We start from the raw sequence: 18993 nt of genomic DNA, 5'->3' as shown, positions 1-18993 counted from the left end.
CTTGTAGAATGCCTTGGAGTTTTCCTTAATCCTGTCCACCAAGGCCTTCTCATGGCCCCTTCTGGCTCTCCTAATTTCGTTCTTAAGTTCCTTCCTGCTAGCCTTATAATCTTCTAGATCTCTATCATCACCTAGTTTTTTGAACCTCTCATAAGCTCTTCTTTTCTTCTTGACTAGACTTACAACAGCCTTTGTACATCACGGTTCCTGTACCCTACCATTCTTTCCGTGTCTCATTGGAACATACCTATGCAGAAATTCACACAGGTATCCCATGAACATTTGCCACATTTCTTCCATACGTTTCCCTGAGGACATCTGTTTCCAATTTATGCTTCCAAGTTCCTGCCTGATAACCTCATATTTCCCCTTACTCCAATTAAACGTTTCCCTAACGTCTGTTCCTATCCCTCTCCAATGCTATGGTAAAGGAGATAGAACTGTGATCACTATCTCCAAAATGCTCTCCCACTGAGAGACCTGACACCTGACCAGGTTCATTTCTGAATACCAGATCAAATGCAGGAACAGGATCAAGTTTCAGTTATATAAAGAGTAAAAGGGAGGTGAGAGTTGATATTGGACTGCTGGAAAATTACTCTGGTGAAGTAGTAATGGGGGACAAAGAAATGGCGGATGAGCTTAATAAGTACTTTGCATCAGTCTTCACTGTGGAAGACACGAGCAGCGTGCCAGAGGTCCGTGTGTGTCTGGGAGCGACAGTCAGTGCCAACGCTATTACAAAAGAAAATGTACTAGGCAAACTGAAAGGTCTTAAGTCACCTGGACCAGATGGACTACATCCCAGAGTCCTGAGAGAGGTGCTGAAGAGATAACAGATGCATTGGTCATAATCTTTCAAGAATCACTTGATTTCTGGCATGGTTCCAAAGGACTGGAAGATTGCAAATGTGACTCCACTCTTTGAGAAGGGAGGGAGGCAAAAGAAAGGAAACTGTAGGCCAGTTAGCCTAACTTCAGTGGTTGGGAAAGTGTTGAAGAAGAGGCAGTGAATATCATGTACTTGGATTTTCAGAGGCATTTGATAAAGTGCCACACATGAGGCTGCTTAACAAGATAAAATCCCATGGCGTTGCAGAAAAGATACTGGCATGGATAGAGGACTAGCTGACAGACAGGAGAGTGAGTGGGAATAAATGGGACCTTTTCTGGTTGGCTGCCAGTGTGTTCCTCAGAGGTCAGTAGTTGACCACCACCTTTTATATTGCTTGTCAATGATTTGGCAATTGATGGCTGTTACATACCGCGTAACAGGTTAAAGGAACCAGCAGAAATGGAACGCACCTGGAGTCTGTTTTGCTGTTAACTAACACTACCTTATTAGTAACTATGCAACACAGTAATATAAAACTAGATAAGTCAAACAGGTTAGCAGAGTTTATGCATATATAGGTGTGGAAATATAAAACCCAAACTTCTTCAAATGTAGGTGGTAATTGATACAGTCTTACGATGGTACGTAAATGAAGTCAGTTCAGTTCATGATATTGAGTTGAGTAGGATTGAGGAGGGAGAGAGGTGGTTTGTTGTCCATGTAAGCCGATGCCGTCGATTCTTCCCGTTGTCCTCCGAAACTTCCAAGTTAGCCACACTTGACCAACTTTAGAGCACCGTCGTCAAGTGATGGTCTACCAACCCAGGCAAAGGTTGGACACACGGGTAGACTCCACAGGGTCACTCTTTCACGCACCGATAATCACACATCCATCCCTCACAATCGATCCTCAGTCCCACACTCGTGGGCACCTGAACAGAATAGTGGTAACTTAACCACACCTTAGTGTGTCTGCGTGTCCTGTGAAACAAGCAACTACGCTGGTTTAAGTACTGTTGTGCTGAACACCAGCTGTCCATCATATAGCTCCTCGCTTCTATCACCATAGCAACTTACGAGCTGCTCGGTGCCTCTCTCTCTCTGAATCCAGCTGCATGCTCTTTCTCTCTCTTTTTAAAGGCACAGTCCATAATGAATAACTCACGATATTGCCATAATGGCTTTGTGGCAAAGGTTGCGGGTGATATGAAGATAGGTGGAGGGGTGCATAGTGCTGGGGAATCAACACGATTGCAGCAGGACTTAGACAAATTGGAAGAATGGGCAAAAAAGTGGCAGATGGAATACAGTGTTAGGAAATGTATGATAATGCATTTTGGTAAAAGGAACAACAGTACAGACTACTATCTAAAAGGAGAGAAAATAAAACAGGCAAAGGGACTTACAAACGTTTGTGGAAGTCCTCATGTAAGACTCACAGAAGGAGACAATGCTGAGGCTTTACAAGACACTAGTCAGGCCGCACTTGGAGTATTGTCAACAGTTTTGGGCCCCTTATCTCAGAAGGGACGTGTTGTCATTGGTGAGAGTCCAGAGGAGGCCCATGAGGATGGTTCCAGGAATGAAGGGGTTAACATTGTTCTCGGTGTGGTCCCCACTGGGCTGAGCGAGGGCAGCCTCAGGTTGAGGTGCCTCGAGAGGGCAGCACCCATCACCAAGGATATTTGCCAGGGTCAGGGAGGAGTTCGAGGAGGCTGAAGACCCACACAATTCTTTAGGAACAGCCTCTCCTCCACCATCAGCTTCCTGAGAGGTCCGTGAACTCATCAACTCACTTGTTTGTACTATTGATTTATTTTGTAATTTATGATCATTTTATGTCTTTGTGCAGTATAGCTGTCACTAAACAACAAATATAACTTCATATAAGTCAGTGATAAAAGGACTAATTCTGATTTTGTAGTGGGGAGACAGTAAGGATTTGAGAGATAAGAGAGTTTCAAACAGCCCTGATGAAGACGCTGCTTGAGTTGCTAAGTTTCTCCAGCATTTTGTGTGTAGCTCAAGCTTTCTAGCATCTGCAGAATCTCTTGTTTCAAACAGAACTGTTTTATTTGGCATAGATCAAGACTATTGATTTCCAGCCTGGTTACCGGGGTCACTAACATCAGCAGAGCAAACTCCAGCTGTGCCGGTGATCAGGGCTCATTCCTGAGTGTGATGAACAGCAGCAGTAACTGAATCTTTCTGACATCACAGAGACAAGGTGTTGAACTATTCCACAGGACGCATGTAAACCTTCTCCCCAGTGTGAACTCACTGGTGTCTCGGGAGGGCACCATATCCAGGGTGGTGAATGGCCTCACGTCACCATCAATATCCTGGTGTCTCAGGGGAATGGAAGAGTATGTGAATCCATCCACACACCTGGAGCAGTGACTGTCTGTTCATCTGCTCTGTTCATGGAATGAGATTCATGCAGACAGACAGTTGAAACACCAACAAATTCACACTGGAAACACGCGATTCCCCTGGGTGCAGGAGCACTGGGGGAAGGGGTCCTTCAGAGCTGCCACTTGCATGGGAATAGGTTGAAGGGCAACATCATGGGTTGAGGGGCCTGTACTGTGCTGGTCTGCTCCATGGTCTATGTTCAAACAAGATGCCGGAGGGACTCGGTGTGGAGGGAAATGGACAGTCAACATTTCACGTCAAGCCCCTCATCGGTCTGAGGGAGATAGTGGTGAGGGGCAGGGGTGGAGTAAGAGTTGCCAGTTGGACAAGTGAAGAGTGGAAATGGCGATGGAGGCTGGAGGCAATGAAAGGCTGCAGATGAGGAGATCTGACAGAAAAGGGAGGTGGAGAATGGAATCAAATAAGGGAGGAGGAGTGAGCAGAATGTGGAACAATGGGGAGAGGAAACCGTGGGTGCTGGGCACATTGTGTGTGCCGAATTGGTAAGTGAAACAGAGTGAAAGGGGCTGGGGTTGGTCAAGAAGGAAGTGGATAGCTCAGAGGTTGAAAGGCAAGTTGTGGTGAATGTACTGTGACTCTGAAACAGTGTTGATCGAGTGAGTGAGTTACACCTGACCAATTAGATTCAATATGGAAAGTGTGAGGTGCTGGACCTGGGTGAGAGGAATAAACAGCAGGTTATCTATGTAGAAAGTGACTGCAGCTGAATGAGTACAAAGGGATTTAGGTGTCCTGCTCTGTGAGTCACAAATGGGTTGACAGACAGGTGCTTTAAAGGCATCCATTAGTCTTGCAAGACCATGGATCTGCGCCTGGAAAGTCTTCACTCTCCAGGGCGCAGGCCTGGGCAAGGTTGTATGAAGGGCAAGGTTGTATGAAGGACCTGTAGTTGCCCATGCTGCAAGTCTCCCCTCTCCACGCCACCGATGTTGTCCAAGGGTAGGGCATTAGGACCCATACAGCTTGGCACCAGTGTCGTTGTAGAGCAATGTGTGATTAGGTGCCTTGCTCAAGGACACAACTCATTGCTTCGGCTGGGGCTCAAACTCGCGACCTTCAGGTTGCTAGTCCAATGGCCACATGCCCACAAGACATGCTGCAAGTGGTTAAATGAGATTATTGGCCTTTATTGTAAATGGGTTTGTTTAGATATATGAAGGTGTGTTACGGGGTGTTGGTGAGGCCACAATTATGCAGGAAAGGATACAGTAACATTTGAGTGAGTTCAAAAGAGATTCCCCAGAGTAACTAAGATTGGTGGAGCAGTGGACCGTGTAGAAGGTTCCCAAAGGATAACAGCATTATACAGAGCAGTTGAAGATTGAGTGAAGAATTGGAAGATGGAGTTTAATTTGGACAAGTATGACATGTTGCATTTTGGAAGATCAAATGTAAAGGGAACGTATACTATTGTTGGCAGAATCCTGAACAGCATTGGAGCACTGAGGGATCTTGGGGTCCAGAAACATTGCTCACTGACAGGATGGTAAACACAAACCATAGAATACAGTACAGGCCCTTCAGCCCATGATTTATACCGACCCTTCAACCTGCTGTAAAATCAAACCAAACCCTTCCTTCATTCATAGCCCCTCTGTTTTTCTATCATCCATTTGCCTAAGAATTTCTCAAATGTTCCTAATGTATCTGCCTCTACCACCATCCCCGATAGGGCATTCCACACACCGATTACTCTCTATGTGAAAAAAAACGCTTTCTGACACCCCCTTATACTTACCTCCAAATACCTTAAAATTATGCTGTCTTGTATTACTCTATTCTGTCCTGGGGAAAAGTATCTGGCTGTCCACTCAATCTAATGCATCATATCTAGTCACCTCTCATCCTCTTTTGCTACAAAGAGAAAAGCTTTAGCCAGCTCCACTTGTCCTCATAAAACATGCTCTCTAATCCAGGGAGCATCCTGATAAATCTCCTCTGCATCCCCTCTAAAGTTTCCACATCCTTCCTTTAATGGGAAATGAAAACAACCCTCCAAGTGTGTGGTCCAATCAGAATTTTATAGGCTTCAGCTAATCAAAGTTTCATGGCTTGAACTAATTCCACCGACTAACGAAGGCCAACTCATCATATGCCCTATCACCAAGGTTACTTGGCAAATTTGAGGAATCATTGGATGTCTTCCCTAAGATCACTCTGTTCCTCCACAATCCTAAGAGTTCTGCTATTATGTACTTTGTACAAAATGTACCTTGAATTAACCCTGTATTCTGCCTTCAGATTCGACCTTCCAATTCATTAACCTGCCTTCCTCATCCAAGTCATTGGTAAAGATCACAAAGAGTGAGCATCTCAGAACAGATCCCTGCAGGACACTGCTGGTCAAACAATCCCCAGTGGTGCAGATTGCACTTGTCAATGCCTCCCCAGAAGACCTTGCAAACATTGACTGGACCAGCTGATGGTTTGATTTACCAAGCTGGGTTCTGCCTGATCTGGTGCTCACACCTTCCTCCCGCAGCCATGCAATCCCCAAAGACTCTGGCACCTCAGTTTGTTGTCATTGGCTTTATTCCTCCAGATATCAATGTCTCTGAGAAGAGTTTAAATGTATAACCATTTACAACCACAGTCTGAAACACGCTGACACATGCTCTGTATTTTGTCTGCAAAAGAACTGCTGCTCTCCAACAGAACCCGATGATTCCGGCACAGGAAGTTTCTCCCAGGACACTCCACGTGGTTCTCATTCAAGATTATTGTGCATAAGTGTCCGCAGTAACACCCTGAGCAACGCACACAAAATACCAGAGGAACTCAGCATCTGTGGAAGGGAATAAACAGACATCGTGTTGGGCCAAAACTCTTCCAGGAAGGAGGCAGAAGCCAGAATAGGGAAGTGAGAGAGGGGAAGTGTATGGCCAGGTGAACCTGCTCATCATCTCCCTCTAGTTTACCCTTTCACCCCTTCTATTCTGTTCACATGCCTCCTTCTGGCGCTCCCCCTCCTTCTCTTTCTCTATCGGATTCCTCCTTCTTCATCTCTTTCCTTTTAAGAGGCTCCTGGATAGGTGCATGGAGCTTAGAAAAATAGAGGGCTATGGGTAACCCTAGGTAATTTCTGAAGTAAGTCCATGTTCGGCAGAGCATTATGGGCCGAAGGGCCTGTATTGTGCTGTAGGTTTTCTATGTTTCTCTCTCCTCCACCTTTTCCCTCCTAGCTTCCTAGCACCTGGCCACCTCACCCTTTGCCTGGTATCACCTTGTACTCCTTCCAAACGGCCCCTCCCCCGCCCCGACCCTACCTTTTTATTCTGTTTTCTGCCCATTTCCGCTCCGGTCCCGATGAAGGGTCTCGGCCCGAAACGTTGAATGTTTGCTGCCCTGCATAGATGCTGCCTGACTTTCTGAATTCCTCCTGCATTTTGTGGGATTTGCTCGGGATCTCCAACATCGGCAGAATCGCTTGTGACTATGCAGCGACATCTCGTGGCTTAGATATGCAACAGCGGCTCACCCAGGCGGGGCGAGGATTCCACATCTTCATGACGTCACTGGTTAGACAAGAGAAAGAACCTGGGCCAATACTGACCATCAAAGTTGCTGGTGAACGCAGCAGGCCAGGCAGCATCTCTGGGGAGAGGTACAGTCGACGTTTCAGGCCGAGACCCTTCGTCAGGACGAACTGAAGGAAGAGCTAGTAAAATCTCTTACTACTTCTTCCTTCAGTTAGTCCTACCCGGGGAGGGAATGAAACTCGTTATGTTTCTGCCTCGTCCCTCCAGGACACTGGCTCGCATTGCGAATGCTCAGAAACCACCATAGGACTTCAGTTTGGATAAAATCAACTTCTAAGGCTGAGGGATTTCTGGATAACACGAAATTTCATGGAAGGTCAGAATCAAAAATCAGGGTTATTATCAAAGTTCAAGATAGTTTATTGTCATTTTTCAGTACACGAGTGTAAAAGAAAACGAAATGATTGTTTCTCGGGATCCAATGCAGCATAAGCAACATAATAATAAACCTACAAAATCTTTACACATCACACTGCACTACCGCCGCACAACAACACTTCACGACAATAAACCTGATTCTGTCAGCCCCTCCTCTCAGGCAAGGATCACTCTCACCCACATCCCCCTCTCCCATTTCTAGAGGGGCCACCCCCGCCGAGAACAAGAACATTCTACATCTTCGTTACGTCACTGCTTCGACCAGGAAAAGAATTCCGCCTAAACCCTAAATACCTCATTTAGGTTTTTAAATAGCTTCTTTCGCGGCCTGAGATCCTCATTTGTTTTACAGCTGACGATATATTTTTAAAAATTTAATGCAATGATCCTGTAGTTATTGCAGCCGTTTGTCACTCCCAGGTGTAACCGTTCTGAGCACTGCTCGGGTTGTTTCTGCCGCTGTGCAAGATCTACGTCAAGTCATTCAGAGTCAGGTTTAGTATCACTGGCATATGTCATTAAATTTGTTGTTTTGCGGCAGCGGTACATTGCAACACATAACAATAAAAACTATAAATCAGAATAAGATGTATACATTAGAGGTTTAAAGAAGTAGTGCAAAAAGAGAGGAACAATCATTGTCCATTCAGAAATCTGATGGCGGAGGGGAAGAAGCTGTTCCTGAATCATTGAGTGTGTGTCTTTGCACTCCTGTACCTCCTCCCAGATGGTAGCAATGAGAAGAGGGGCATGTCCTGGGTGATGAGGATCCTTAATGCTGTCTTTCTGAGCTATCACCTTTTGAAGGAGTCCTGGATGCTATGGCGGCGAATGCTTACCAGAGATGACTGAGCTTGCAATTTTCTGCAGCGATTTCATATCCTGTGCAGTGGCCCCTCCGTGCCAGATGAAATGCTCTCCATGGTGTGTGTATATAGAAAATTGCCAGTGTCTTTTGTGACATACCAAATCTCCTCAAAATCTCAATGAAATATAGCTGCTGCCATGCCTTCTTTGTAATTGGATCAATATATTGCACCCAAGGATGTTGACCCCAGGAACTTGATAACTGCTCACTCTTCCCACTTCTGAACCCTCGATGAGGATTGGTGTGTGTTCCCTAGACTTCCCCCTTCTGGAGTCCACAATCAATTCTTTGGTCTTATTGGCGTTGATTGCAAAGTTGTTGCTGCACCACCACTCCACCAGCTGATCTACCTTGCTCCTGTACGCCTCCTCATTGCCACCTGAAATTCTGCCAATAAAGGTTATATCAGCAACTTATAGATGGCTTTTGAGCTGTGCCTAGCCACACAATCGTGGGTATAGAGAGAGTAAAACAGTAGCCTAGGCATACATCATCGACATGAGCCAGTGTTAAATGTCAGCGAGGGGATGTTGTTTTCAATGTGCACAGACTGTGGTCTCCCAGTGAGGAAGTCAAGGATACAGTTGCAGAGGGAGGTACAGAGGTCCAGGTTTTGGAACATGTTGATTAGAATTGGGGGTATGATTGTATTGAACTCTGACTGTAGTCTGCTGTACAATATTGCACAAAAGTCTTGGACACCATAACAATATACATGTGCCTAAGACTATTTGCATAGTATTGTATTTGTCAACGTGGAGCGGAAAGTGAGTTTGTAAATCTGATGGGAGCAAAGAATGTTGGGGAATGATGAGGGTAGAGTGGCACAGGAGGGGTGTGGGGCAGGTGGCAGACAAGGGGTGTCGGTGCAGGGGGTGGCATGTGTGCAGACACACCCGGCCCTGAGACACTGGGCTTGGTCATCCAAACAATTGGTTTATTGATCATTACAGAATGTCCCTCTCCCTTCCTCTTCCCCACCATGATTCCCCTCTCCCTGTCCCCTTCCTACTCTCAGTCTACAATAGAGTCCCATATGAGTCAGATTTATCATCATGTCATGAATTTTGTTTTTTGCAGGAACAGTACAGTGCAATATGTAAAATTACTACTCTACAATGCAAAAGCCTTAGGCACCCTAGATTTCTTATATACATTCTGTTTTACACGTTTATTTTCTGTTTTCTGCATTACTGTGTCAGTAGAAAAGAAAACATTTTAGATTTCCGAACATTCATTTTCAAAAAAAAATTTACAGAGTTTTTTGTATTTTGTTAAAGAAAGTAACATATTAAGTAATAGGCCATTTTTCAAACAAAAATTAATACTTTGTAGGTATCAAGCCCAGTGCATGATTAAACAAAGATAGCAAACAGGTCAATGACATCATGAGTTAAGTGAACTAAACTGATTAAATGAAACAGAAACAGGTGTAGGAGGAATCAAACATGGTGAAGGACAACCAAACTAAAAGGTGAGGGTGTGGCAGATGTGACAGTTTAACCTTCAAATCACTTATTCTTACACCATGACAAGGGTGAGCACAGCAGCAAGAGAAAAGGTGGTCACCCTGCATCAGCAAGGATCTCCCAAGCAGATATTTCATGGCAGACAGGAGTTTCAAGATGTGCAGTCCAAAGAAGCACGGAGTAGTGGGCAAGGTAAAGAACCAGAAATGCAGTGGCTGGCCATGGAAACTGAGTGCAGCAGATGAGAGATACATCAAACTGACACCCCTTCCAAACTGGAAGTCGTCCAGCACTCCTATCAGCTTTGAACTCACAGAAACCACTGGAACCCAAGTACACCCTTTCAAAGTCCGGAGAAGCCTTGTCCAAAGGGGTCTTCATGCCAAAAAGCAATTTTTGCAAAGTGGTAACAAAGCCAAGAGACTCACCTATGCACAAAAACGCAAGGACTGCGCTATTCAACAATGACAACAAATACTCTGGGCTGACCAGTCACAATTTGACATTTTTGGCTCAAGCAGGCAGTTTTTCCATTGAAGAGCTAGAGAGCACTACGTGGATGAGTATCGGAAATCCAGAGCAACACACACAAAATGCTGTCGGAACATAGCAGGTCAGGCAGCATCTATGGAGGAGAATCCAAAAGCCATCAATAAGGGTGGGAGAGAAATTTTGAGTAGAGATTTCTAATTTCTCTGGTCAGCTGGGACTTAGTGGCTGCACTCTGACCTGTGGGGCTCAAGGTTCAGTTTCCTCTCCAGTTCCTGAATCTCAAACACAAGAATCCAACTTCTAGCACAGTGCTAGGAGAACGGTGGACTTTCAGAGGGAGCCCTGTCCAGGTGAGATATTACACTGTGGGCCCTGTATTCTCTCAGGAGGACAGGAACGATCATCCGAATAAAGTGTCCAAAGAACCTATGAACTTCCCTCCACTTTAAATATACCCAAAAAATGATTAGTCCTCCACACCCATCTATGGCAATGAATTCCACAGATTCACTACCCTCTGGGTAAAGAAATTCCTCAGCATCTCAATTCAAAAGGGATTTTCTTCCAATCTGAGGCTGTGCCCTCCGGTTCTAGACTGTCCGACTATTGGAAGCATCCTCTCCACTTCCACTATTTCTAGGACTATTAATATTTACGAAGTACCCCATTTAAGAGATATTCAAGAGACTCTCAGATTGACCATAATATTTAGGAGCAAAATTAGGGAATTTGGCTCATTGAGTCTGCTCTGACATTTCATTATGGCTGATCCATTTTTCCTCTTAGCTGCAGTCTCCTGCTTTCTCCCCCATAGCCTTTCGTGCCCTTTCAAATCAACAATCTATCAACCTGTACTTTAAATAGACATAAAGGGGCCTCTACAGCTGTTAAGGCAACAAATTCCACAGATTCACCACTCTCTGGCTAAAGAAATTCCTCCCCATCTCCATTCTAAAAGGAAGCCCCTCTATTCTGAGGCTGTGTCCTCTGGTCTTAGACTCTCCCACCATAGGAAACATTCTCTCCACATCCACCCTATCAAGGCCTTTCACCAATCGATAGGTTTCAATTAGGTCACCCCTCATTCTTTTAAATTCCAGTGAATACAGGCCCACCATCAAACACTCTTCATATGACAAGCCGTTTAATCCTAGAATCTTTTTCATGAACCTCCTTTGAACCCTCTCCAGTTTAAGTACTTTAAGGGGCCCAAAACTGCTCAATACTTTATAAAGTATCAATTTTACATCCTTGATTTTATATCAGAGTCCTGTTAAACTGAATGCAAACATTGCATTTGTCTTCCTCGCCACAGACTCAACCTGCAAATTAACCTTTAGGGAATCCTGCACAAGGACTCCCAAATCTCTTTGCATCTCAGATTTTCGTATTTTCTCTCCATTTAGAAAATAGACAAATCGTTCATTTCTTCTACCAAAGTGCATGACCATACACTTTCCAACACGGCATTCCTTATGCCACTTCTTTGCCCATTCTCCTCCTCCCTATTTGCTCAAAACTACCTGCCCCTCCACTTATCTTCACATCATCTGCAAATTTTGCAACAAAGCCATCAATTCCATCATCCAAATCACTGACATATAAAGTAAAAAGAATCAGTCCCAACACAGACCCCTGTGGAACACCATTAGTCACTGGCAGCCAACCAGAAAAGGCTCCCTTTATTTCCACTCTTTGCCTCCTGTCAATCAGGCACTGCTTTATCCATGATAAAAAAATTCCTGTAACACCATGGGCTCACAGCTTGTTAAGCGGCCTCATATGTGACACTTTGTCAAAGGCCTTCTGAAAATCCAAGTACATAACATCGACCAATTCTCCTTTGTCTATCCTGATTGTTATTTCTTCAAAGAGTTCCAACAGATTTGTCAGGCATGATTTTCCCTTGAGGAAACCACGCTGATTACGCCCTATTTTATCCTGTGCCTCCAAGCACCCCAAAACCACATCCTTAACAATTGTCTCCAACATCTTCCCAACCATTGAGGTCAGACTAACTGACCTATAATTTCCATTTTTCTGCCTCTCTCCCTTCTTGAAGAGTTGAATAACATTTGCAATATTCCAATCTTCCAGAACCATTCCAGGATCTCGTGAGTTTGAAAGATCATTACTAATGCCTCCACAATCTTTTCAGCCACCTCTGTCAGAACCCTGGAGGGTACACCTTCTGGTCCAGGTGACCTGTCTACCTCCAGATCTTTGATTTTTCCAAAAACCTTCTCTCTGGTAATGGTAACTTCATGCACATGACCCCTGACACCTGGAACTTCCACCATACTGCTAGTGTCTTCCACTTTGAAGACTGATGCAAAATATTTATTCAGTTCATCTGCCATTTCCTTGTCTCCCATCACTACCTCTCCAGCATCATTTTCCAGCAGTCCGATATCCACTCACCCCTATTTTGCTCCTTATATATTTGAAAAAAGTTTTGGTATCATTTTTTAATATTATTGGCTAGATCACTTTTGTATTCCATCTTTACCTTTTAATGACACTTTAGTTGCCTTCTGTTGGTATTTAAGAGCTTCCCAATCCCCTAACTTCCCACTAATTTTTGCTCTATTATATGCCCCCTTTTTGGCTTTTATGTTGGTTTTGACTTTCCTTCCCTTTTGAATACTTCATCTTGCCTTTAAAATACTTCTTCCTCTTTGGGACGTATATATCCTGTACCTTCTGAATTGCTTCCAGAAATTCCACCCATTGCTGCTCTGCCGTCATCTCTGCCAGTGTTCTTTTCTGGTCATCCCTTTACTCCACTGTAATACTGATACATCTGATAGGCACATGGGTAAAAGAAAAATGGAGGGCTGTGCCAGAGGGAAGGATTAGATGGATGGTGGAATAGGTTAGAAGGTCAGCATAACATTGTGGGCTGAAGGGCCTGTACTGTGCTGTACTTTTCTGTAAACTACTCACCAGAGGTCCAGATAATGGAGAAAGTGAAGCTGGTGCCATTAGTGGAAAGGAGGAGAAGCAGGGGATTTGCTGTAAAACGGTTGGCCATGGATGGTGCAGGCAGAAACAATTTCATGCAGTGAGTGGTCTCAGTCTGGAACTCACTGCCCCAATGGGAGGTGGAATCTTCAAAAGCTTTCAGCAGATTCCCGGGATGGGAAAATTGCAGGATTACAAGGAGAGAGCTGGGAATAAGACTGACTGGATTGTTGATGCAGAGTGGGTTTTGAATGACCTGCACCAGTGCAGTAATGATTCAGTGATTCACCTCCTCTCCCCACCCACAGCATCTTCATTCATCTGTGCCCGATCTTTGACCCAATTCCAAATGCCCAACATGCTGCATACCCCTTAACCCCTCAGTTAACAAATATACATTCATCTTCTATTTCAAATTTACAAAACATTAAATCCCACTTGAGAAAGAGTTGCTGACTTGTATACACAGGAATTATTTACCACCGTACTGCTGAAAGGCACGGCTCCCTGGTTTAATTCTCCTTTCCCAGCCCTTCGACTGTCACCCCTCCTCCCACAATGACCACCATCATCACATTAAACTCTAGCCCAGCTGCAGGAGCTATTAACCTCAGTAGTGAACACAGGCTGGGACAGTGAGTGTGATCCAACCCTGGACGTGATTATCATGAGCAACAACTGGAGAACCCAGCTCCTGCGGTCACTTGTGGACGCGCTGGTGCTTCCACAGACCAGCCGACTGGGTGAATCTCTTCCCGCACCTAAAACACGTGAATGGCCTCTCCCCGGTGTGCACCCGTTGGTGTGTCTTTAGGCTGGATGACTGAGTGAACGCCTTTCCACATTCAGAGCAGATAAACGGCCTCTCCCCCGTGTGAACTCGTTGGTGTGTCTTCAGGTCCGATAATTGAATAAATCCTTTCCCGCACTGGGAGCAGATGAAGGGCCTCTCCCCAGAATGAACTTGCAAGTGTATCAACAGGCTATCTGATCTACTGAATGCCTGCCCACACTCAGAGCAGGCAAAAGGCCTCTCACCAGTGTGGATTCGTTGGTGTATCATCAGGCTGTACGACTGAGTGAATCCCTTCCCACATTCGGAGCAGATGAACGGCTTTTCCCCAGTGTGAATGCGCTGGTGATCCTGAAGATGTGATGACCGAGTGAATCCCTTCCCGCACTCAGAGCAGATGAAGGGCTTCTCCCCAGTGTGAACCCGCTGGTGTTCCTGCAGATGTGATGATTGAGTGAATCCCTTCCCACACTCTGAGCAGCTGAACGGCCTTTCCCCAGTGTGAAGTCGCTGGTGCCTCTGCAAGTTAGATGGGTGATTGAACCTTTTCCCACAGACGGAACAGGTGAACGGCCTCTCCCCAGTGTGAACCTGCTGATGTGTACAAAAGCTGGATGACTGAGTGAATCCCTTCCCACATTCGGAACAAGTAAATGGCCTCTCCCCGGTGTGAACTCGCTGGTGAGTCACCAGGCTGGACAACCAAGTGAATCCCATCCCACACTCAGAACAGATAAAAGGTTTCTCCCCAGCAGGAACTTGCTGGTTTTTCATCAAGTCTGATGACTGAGTGAATCCCTTCCCACAGTCAGAGCAGGTGGAAGGCCTCTCTCCTGAATGAACTTGTTGCTGTACCTTGAGGCTGGTTAGAGCATTGTATCCTTTCCCACACACAGAACACTTTAATGATTTCTTTCTGGAAAAAACTGGCTGGTGTCTCATCAGATCAGATGACATTGTGGGTTCTTTGAGAGAGGACCTGGAGGAGAAGAATGTCCTAGACGTGCTGTTGTGTTCTCAGGGTCCTGGATCAATGAGTCTAGTACAAAGACATTTTAACAAAAGAAAACTGGAAACTTCAGTTCAGACACAAAGTAACTACATGTTTCCAGTTGGAATGGAGTATTGCTACTTGGCATCAACACCCCTCATTGTCTATTGCTTTTAATCAAACAAATTTCTGCTCCCTCCTTCAGAATGAAAAATAATTTATAAAGTTTCTCTCCAAGGTGGTTCATTAAAACATTACCAACGTGCAGAACAAGCATATGGTTTCAGTCTGATGTGACTGGTGAACCATCTTCTCTGACTGTGTGACTGGCCAAAGGTCTTCCCAGATTTGGTGCTCTTGATCACTCATGCAGTGGAACAAGTCTTGTCTCGCTGGTTACACTGTGGTTTATAATTTCTCCTCAGAAGTAAATCAGTCCTTCTCTTCTTCTATATTTGTTGATATTATGATGCTGGTGAACGGAATTGCACAGGTTTGAATTTGGGGTTCCCACACAACAATCCTCTAAATATATCCTGTAAAAGGAGTTTACAACAGCCATTAGTAAGTGATACAGGACTGCATTTTAGATTAGATCATTTTAATTTCAATGATGCGTTGTGACTTCTGCATGAGATTGGACATTTATCCAACTAATGACAACAAAATCAAATCCACTGCTCCAAATCAATGTTCGCAGATTACTACACTGTTTGTAGTGATATTGTTCATGAGATTCACAGAGAACTGGGAATTTATCACCATGGCACCAGAATGATGCCAAAAATAGGGACATTAGTTAGGTGGCTAGAAGTTGAGTTATTCTTGTCATTAAAAAAAAGAGGATGAGAAAAAATTCTGACAGAAATGTTAACTATCATTAAGCATCAAGTAAATGAAGGGAATGATTCCTTTATCATTAGAAACATAGAAACATAGAAAATAGGTGCAGGAGTAGGCCATTCGGCCCTTCGAGCCTGCACCACCATTTATTATGATCATGGCTGATCATCCAACTCAGAACCCTGTACCAGCCTTCTCTCCATACCCCCTGATCCCTTTAGCCACAAGGGCCATATCTAACTCCCTCTTAAATATAGCCAATGAACTGGCCTCAATTGTTTCCTGTGGCACAGAATTCCACAGATTCACCACTCTCTGTGTGAAGAAGTTTTTCCTAATCTCGGTCCTAAAAGGCTTCCCCTTTATCCTCAAACTGTGACCCCTTGTTCTGGACTTCCCCAACATTGGGAACAATCTTCCTGCATCTAGCCTGTCCAATCCCTTTAGGATTTTATATGTTTCAATCAGATCCCCCCTCAATCTTCTAAATTCCAACGAGTACAAGCCCAGTTCATCCAGTCTTTCTTCATATGAAAGTCCTGCCATCCCAGGAATCAATCTGGTGAAACTTCTTTGTACTCCCTCTATGGCAAGGATGTCTTTCCTCAGATTAGGGGACCAAAACTGCACACAATACTCCAGGTGTGGTCTCACCAAGGCCTTGTACAACTGCAGTAGTACCTCCCTGCTCCTGTACTCGAATCCTCTCGCTATAAATGCCAGCATACCATTTGCCTTTTTCACCGCCTGCTGTACCTGCATGCCCACTTTCAATGACTGGTGTATAATGACACCCAGGTCTCGTTGCACCTCCCCTTTTCCTAATCGGCCACCATTCAGATAATAATCTGCTTTCCTATTTTTGCCACCAAAGTGGATAACTTCACATTTATCCACATTAAATTGCATCTGCCATGAATTTGCCCACTCACCCAACCTATCCAAGTCACTCTGCATCCTCTTAGCATCCTCCTCACAGCTAACACTGCCTCCCAGCTTCGTGTCATCCGCAAACTTGGAGATGCTGCACTTAATTCCCTCATCCAAGTCATTAATATATATTGTAAACAACTGGGGTCCCAGCACTGAGCCTTGCGGTACCCCACTAGTCACCGCCTGCCATTCTGAAAAGGTCCCGTTTATTCCCACTCTTTGTTTCCTGTCTGCTAACCAATTCTCCATCCACATCAATACCTTACCCCCAATACCGTGTGCTTTAAGTTTGCACACTAATCTCCTGTGTGAGCCCTTGTCAAAAGCCTTTTGAAAATCCAAATATACCACATCCACTGGTTCTCCCCTATTCACTCTACTAGCTACATCCTCAAAAAATTCTATGAGATTCGTCAGACATGATTTTCCTTTCACAAATCCATGCTGACTTTGTCCGATGATTTCACCGCTTTCCAAATGTGCTGTTATCACATCTTTGATAACTGACTCTCGCAGTTTTCCCACCACTGACATTAGGCTAACCGGTCTATAATTCCCTGGTTTCTCTCTCCCTCCTTTTTTAAAAAGTGGGGTTACATTAGCCACCCTCCAATCCTCAGGAACTAGTCCAGAATCTAACGAGTTTTGAAAAATTATCACTAATGCATCCACTATTTCTTGGGCTACTTCCTTAAGCACTCTAGGATGCAGACCATCTGGCCCTGGGGATTTATCTGCCTTCAATCCCTTCAATTTACCTAACACCACTTCCCTACTAACATGTATTTCGCTCAGTTCCTCCATCTCACTGGATCCTCTGTCCCCTACTATTTCTGGAAGATTATTTATGTCCTCCTTAGTGAAGACAGAACCAAAGTAATTATTCAATTGGTCTGCCATGTCCTTGCTCCCCATAATCAATTCACCTGTTTCTGTCTGTAGGGGACCTACATTTGTCTTTACGAGTCTTTTCCTTTTTACATATCTATAAAAGCTTTTACAGTCAGTTTTTATGTTCCCTGCCAGTTTTCTCTCATAATCTTTTTTCCCCTTCCTAATTAAGCCCCTTGTCCTCCTCTGCTGAACTCTGAATTTCTCCCAGTCCTCAGGTGAGCCACTTTCTCTGGCTAATTTGTATGCTTCTTCTTAGGGACAAGAAGCAAAGGACAATGAATTAATTTAATATGAAAGCCAAAATCAGTAAGAATTTTTTAAACAAAGATTAGAATATGGAAAGGTTTATATTCACAAACGCTTAGTCCAGCGAAGTCAATGGCCAGCTGGCTACCCACAATCCCGCACGCGACAGAAAGTGCTCTGCACTCATCGCGCCCGGGAAAAAACGCATGCGCATCCCAGCTCCTCGCCGTGGGGCCGTGGGAAGCAGGGAAAATCCCGGGCCTGACTACAGAGCACGGCCAGCGGCTAGGGGGCCTCGTCTGACCCGGTGTGGCTGTCTGTGGGCTTTCTGCAGCTCCCTCCTAGTCTCCCGCAAATGATAGCTGAGCCTCGAACCCATTCTCCCGCGTTGGATTTGACCCACAGCCCGAAGCCTCTCTCCTACCTTCCGCCGAACATCCCGGAGCGCTTGCGCACATCATTCACGTTATGTCACTTCCCGTGTGCGCGTGCACGCGCTCCTTCAGTCTCCTTCGCACACTTTCTTGTCCCAGGTGATTTCTGGTTAGCAGTCGTCGAGTGGCTACTTTTAGATGCTGCCGTTCCCGGCTTCAGATCATTCCACACACAGTGGCTGCTGTCATTAGGAAACGCCGCTGCCTATCAATGCACAGAAAGCTGCCATGAACAATATTGAGATGACGGCTGTGTCATTTTAAGCAATACTCAAGAGCGCTGGCGGAACTCAGCTGGGCAGGCAGCAACAATTGGAGGGGCATGGTCAATCCATATTTCGGGTCAAGACCTTTAAACCGCGAACTGACTGTATTCCCTTTACTACAGCCTGGCCCATTCGCTTAACCTATCCATATCATCCACTCCCAACCATCACCACAGCCTCCCTACATCCTCCTCAGAAGTCAAAGGTCAGCTGTGGGCCAACAATAAATCATTGCATGATGATAAAGGCCAAAACAAGTGATATCGTCCTTCATTCAGACGCTGACCTCACTAATTTGGGAATAGTTAACCAGTCCCGTTACCCCTCTCTTTACTAACTTATAGCCCTGGAAGTCATTCTCTCACACATGCCTGTTCACTTTTCTTTTCGACCCTCACCTGCACTAAGCAATAATTTACAGAGATTCCAGTGGCCGGGGGGATGCACGTGGTCGAGGCACTGGAAGTTAGAAATGAATATTGGGCAATCTGTTCATCCGGTTCATTTTCCAGCTATCTTCAAAGTCTATTGCACAACATAGACTCAGTGGTCATTTTATTAGGTACCTCCTGTACCTAACAGAGTGGCCATTGTATCTCCGTTCATGGTCTC

General features: G+C 45.0%; 2 protein-coding genes across 3 annotated transcripts in view; one reads left to right on the top strand and one right to left on the bottom strand.

The window, feature by feature from the left end:
• Positions 1-18993, top strand: part of LOC140204037 (uncharacterized) — a 70472-nt gene that overhangs the window by 16140 nt on the left and 35339 nt on the right. The window lies entirely within an intron of this gene.
• Positions 7226-18122, bottom strand: LOC140204004 (uncharacterized). 2 transcript variants are annotated; one of them, XM_072270223.1, is made up of 3 exons: positions 18106-18122; positions 13743-15301; positions 7226-8443 (listed from the first exon to the last, which is right to left on the bottom strand). In XM_072270223.1, the coding sequence occupies exons 2-3, from the start codon at positions 14729-14731 to the stop codon at positions 8164-8166; spliced, it is 1269 nt and encodes a 422-aa protein (XP_072126324.1). In that variant the 5' UTR covers positions 14732-15301; positions 18106-18122; the 3' UTR covers positions 7226-8163. The 2 variants fall into 2 exon arrangements, with proteins under 2 accessions (XP_072126324.1, XP_072126327.1); XM_072270226.1 differs by having other exon boundaries at positions 8361-15301.

Source organism: Mobula birostris, chromosome 10 (genome assembly GCF_030028105.1).
Source record: "Mobula birostris isolate sMobBir1 chromosome 10, sMobBir1.hap1, whole genome shotgun sequence".
Taxonomy (NCBI): domain Eukaryota; kingdom Metazoa; phylum Chordata; class Chondrichthyes; order Myliobatiformes; family Myliobatidae; genus Mobula; species Mobula birostris.
The sequence above is the reverse complement of the archived record's forward strand: the minus strand, read 5'-3'. Positions and strand labels throughout refer to the sequence as shown.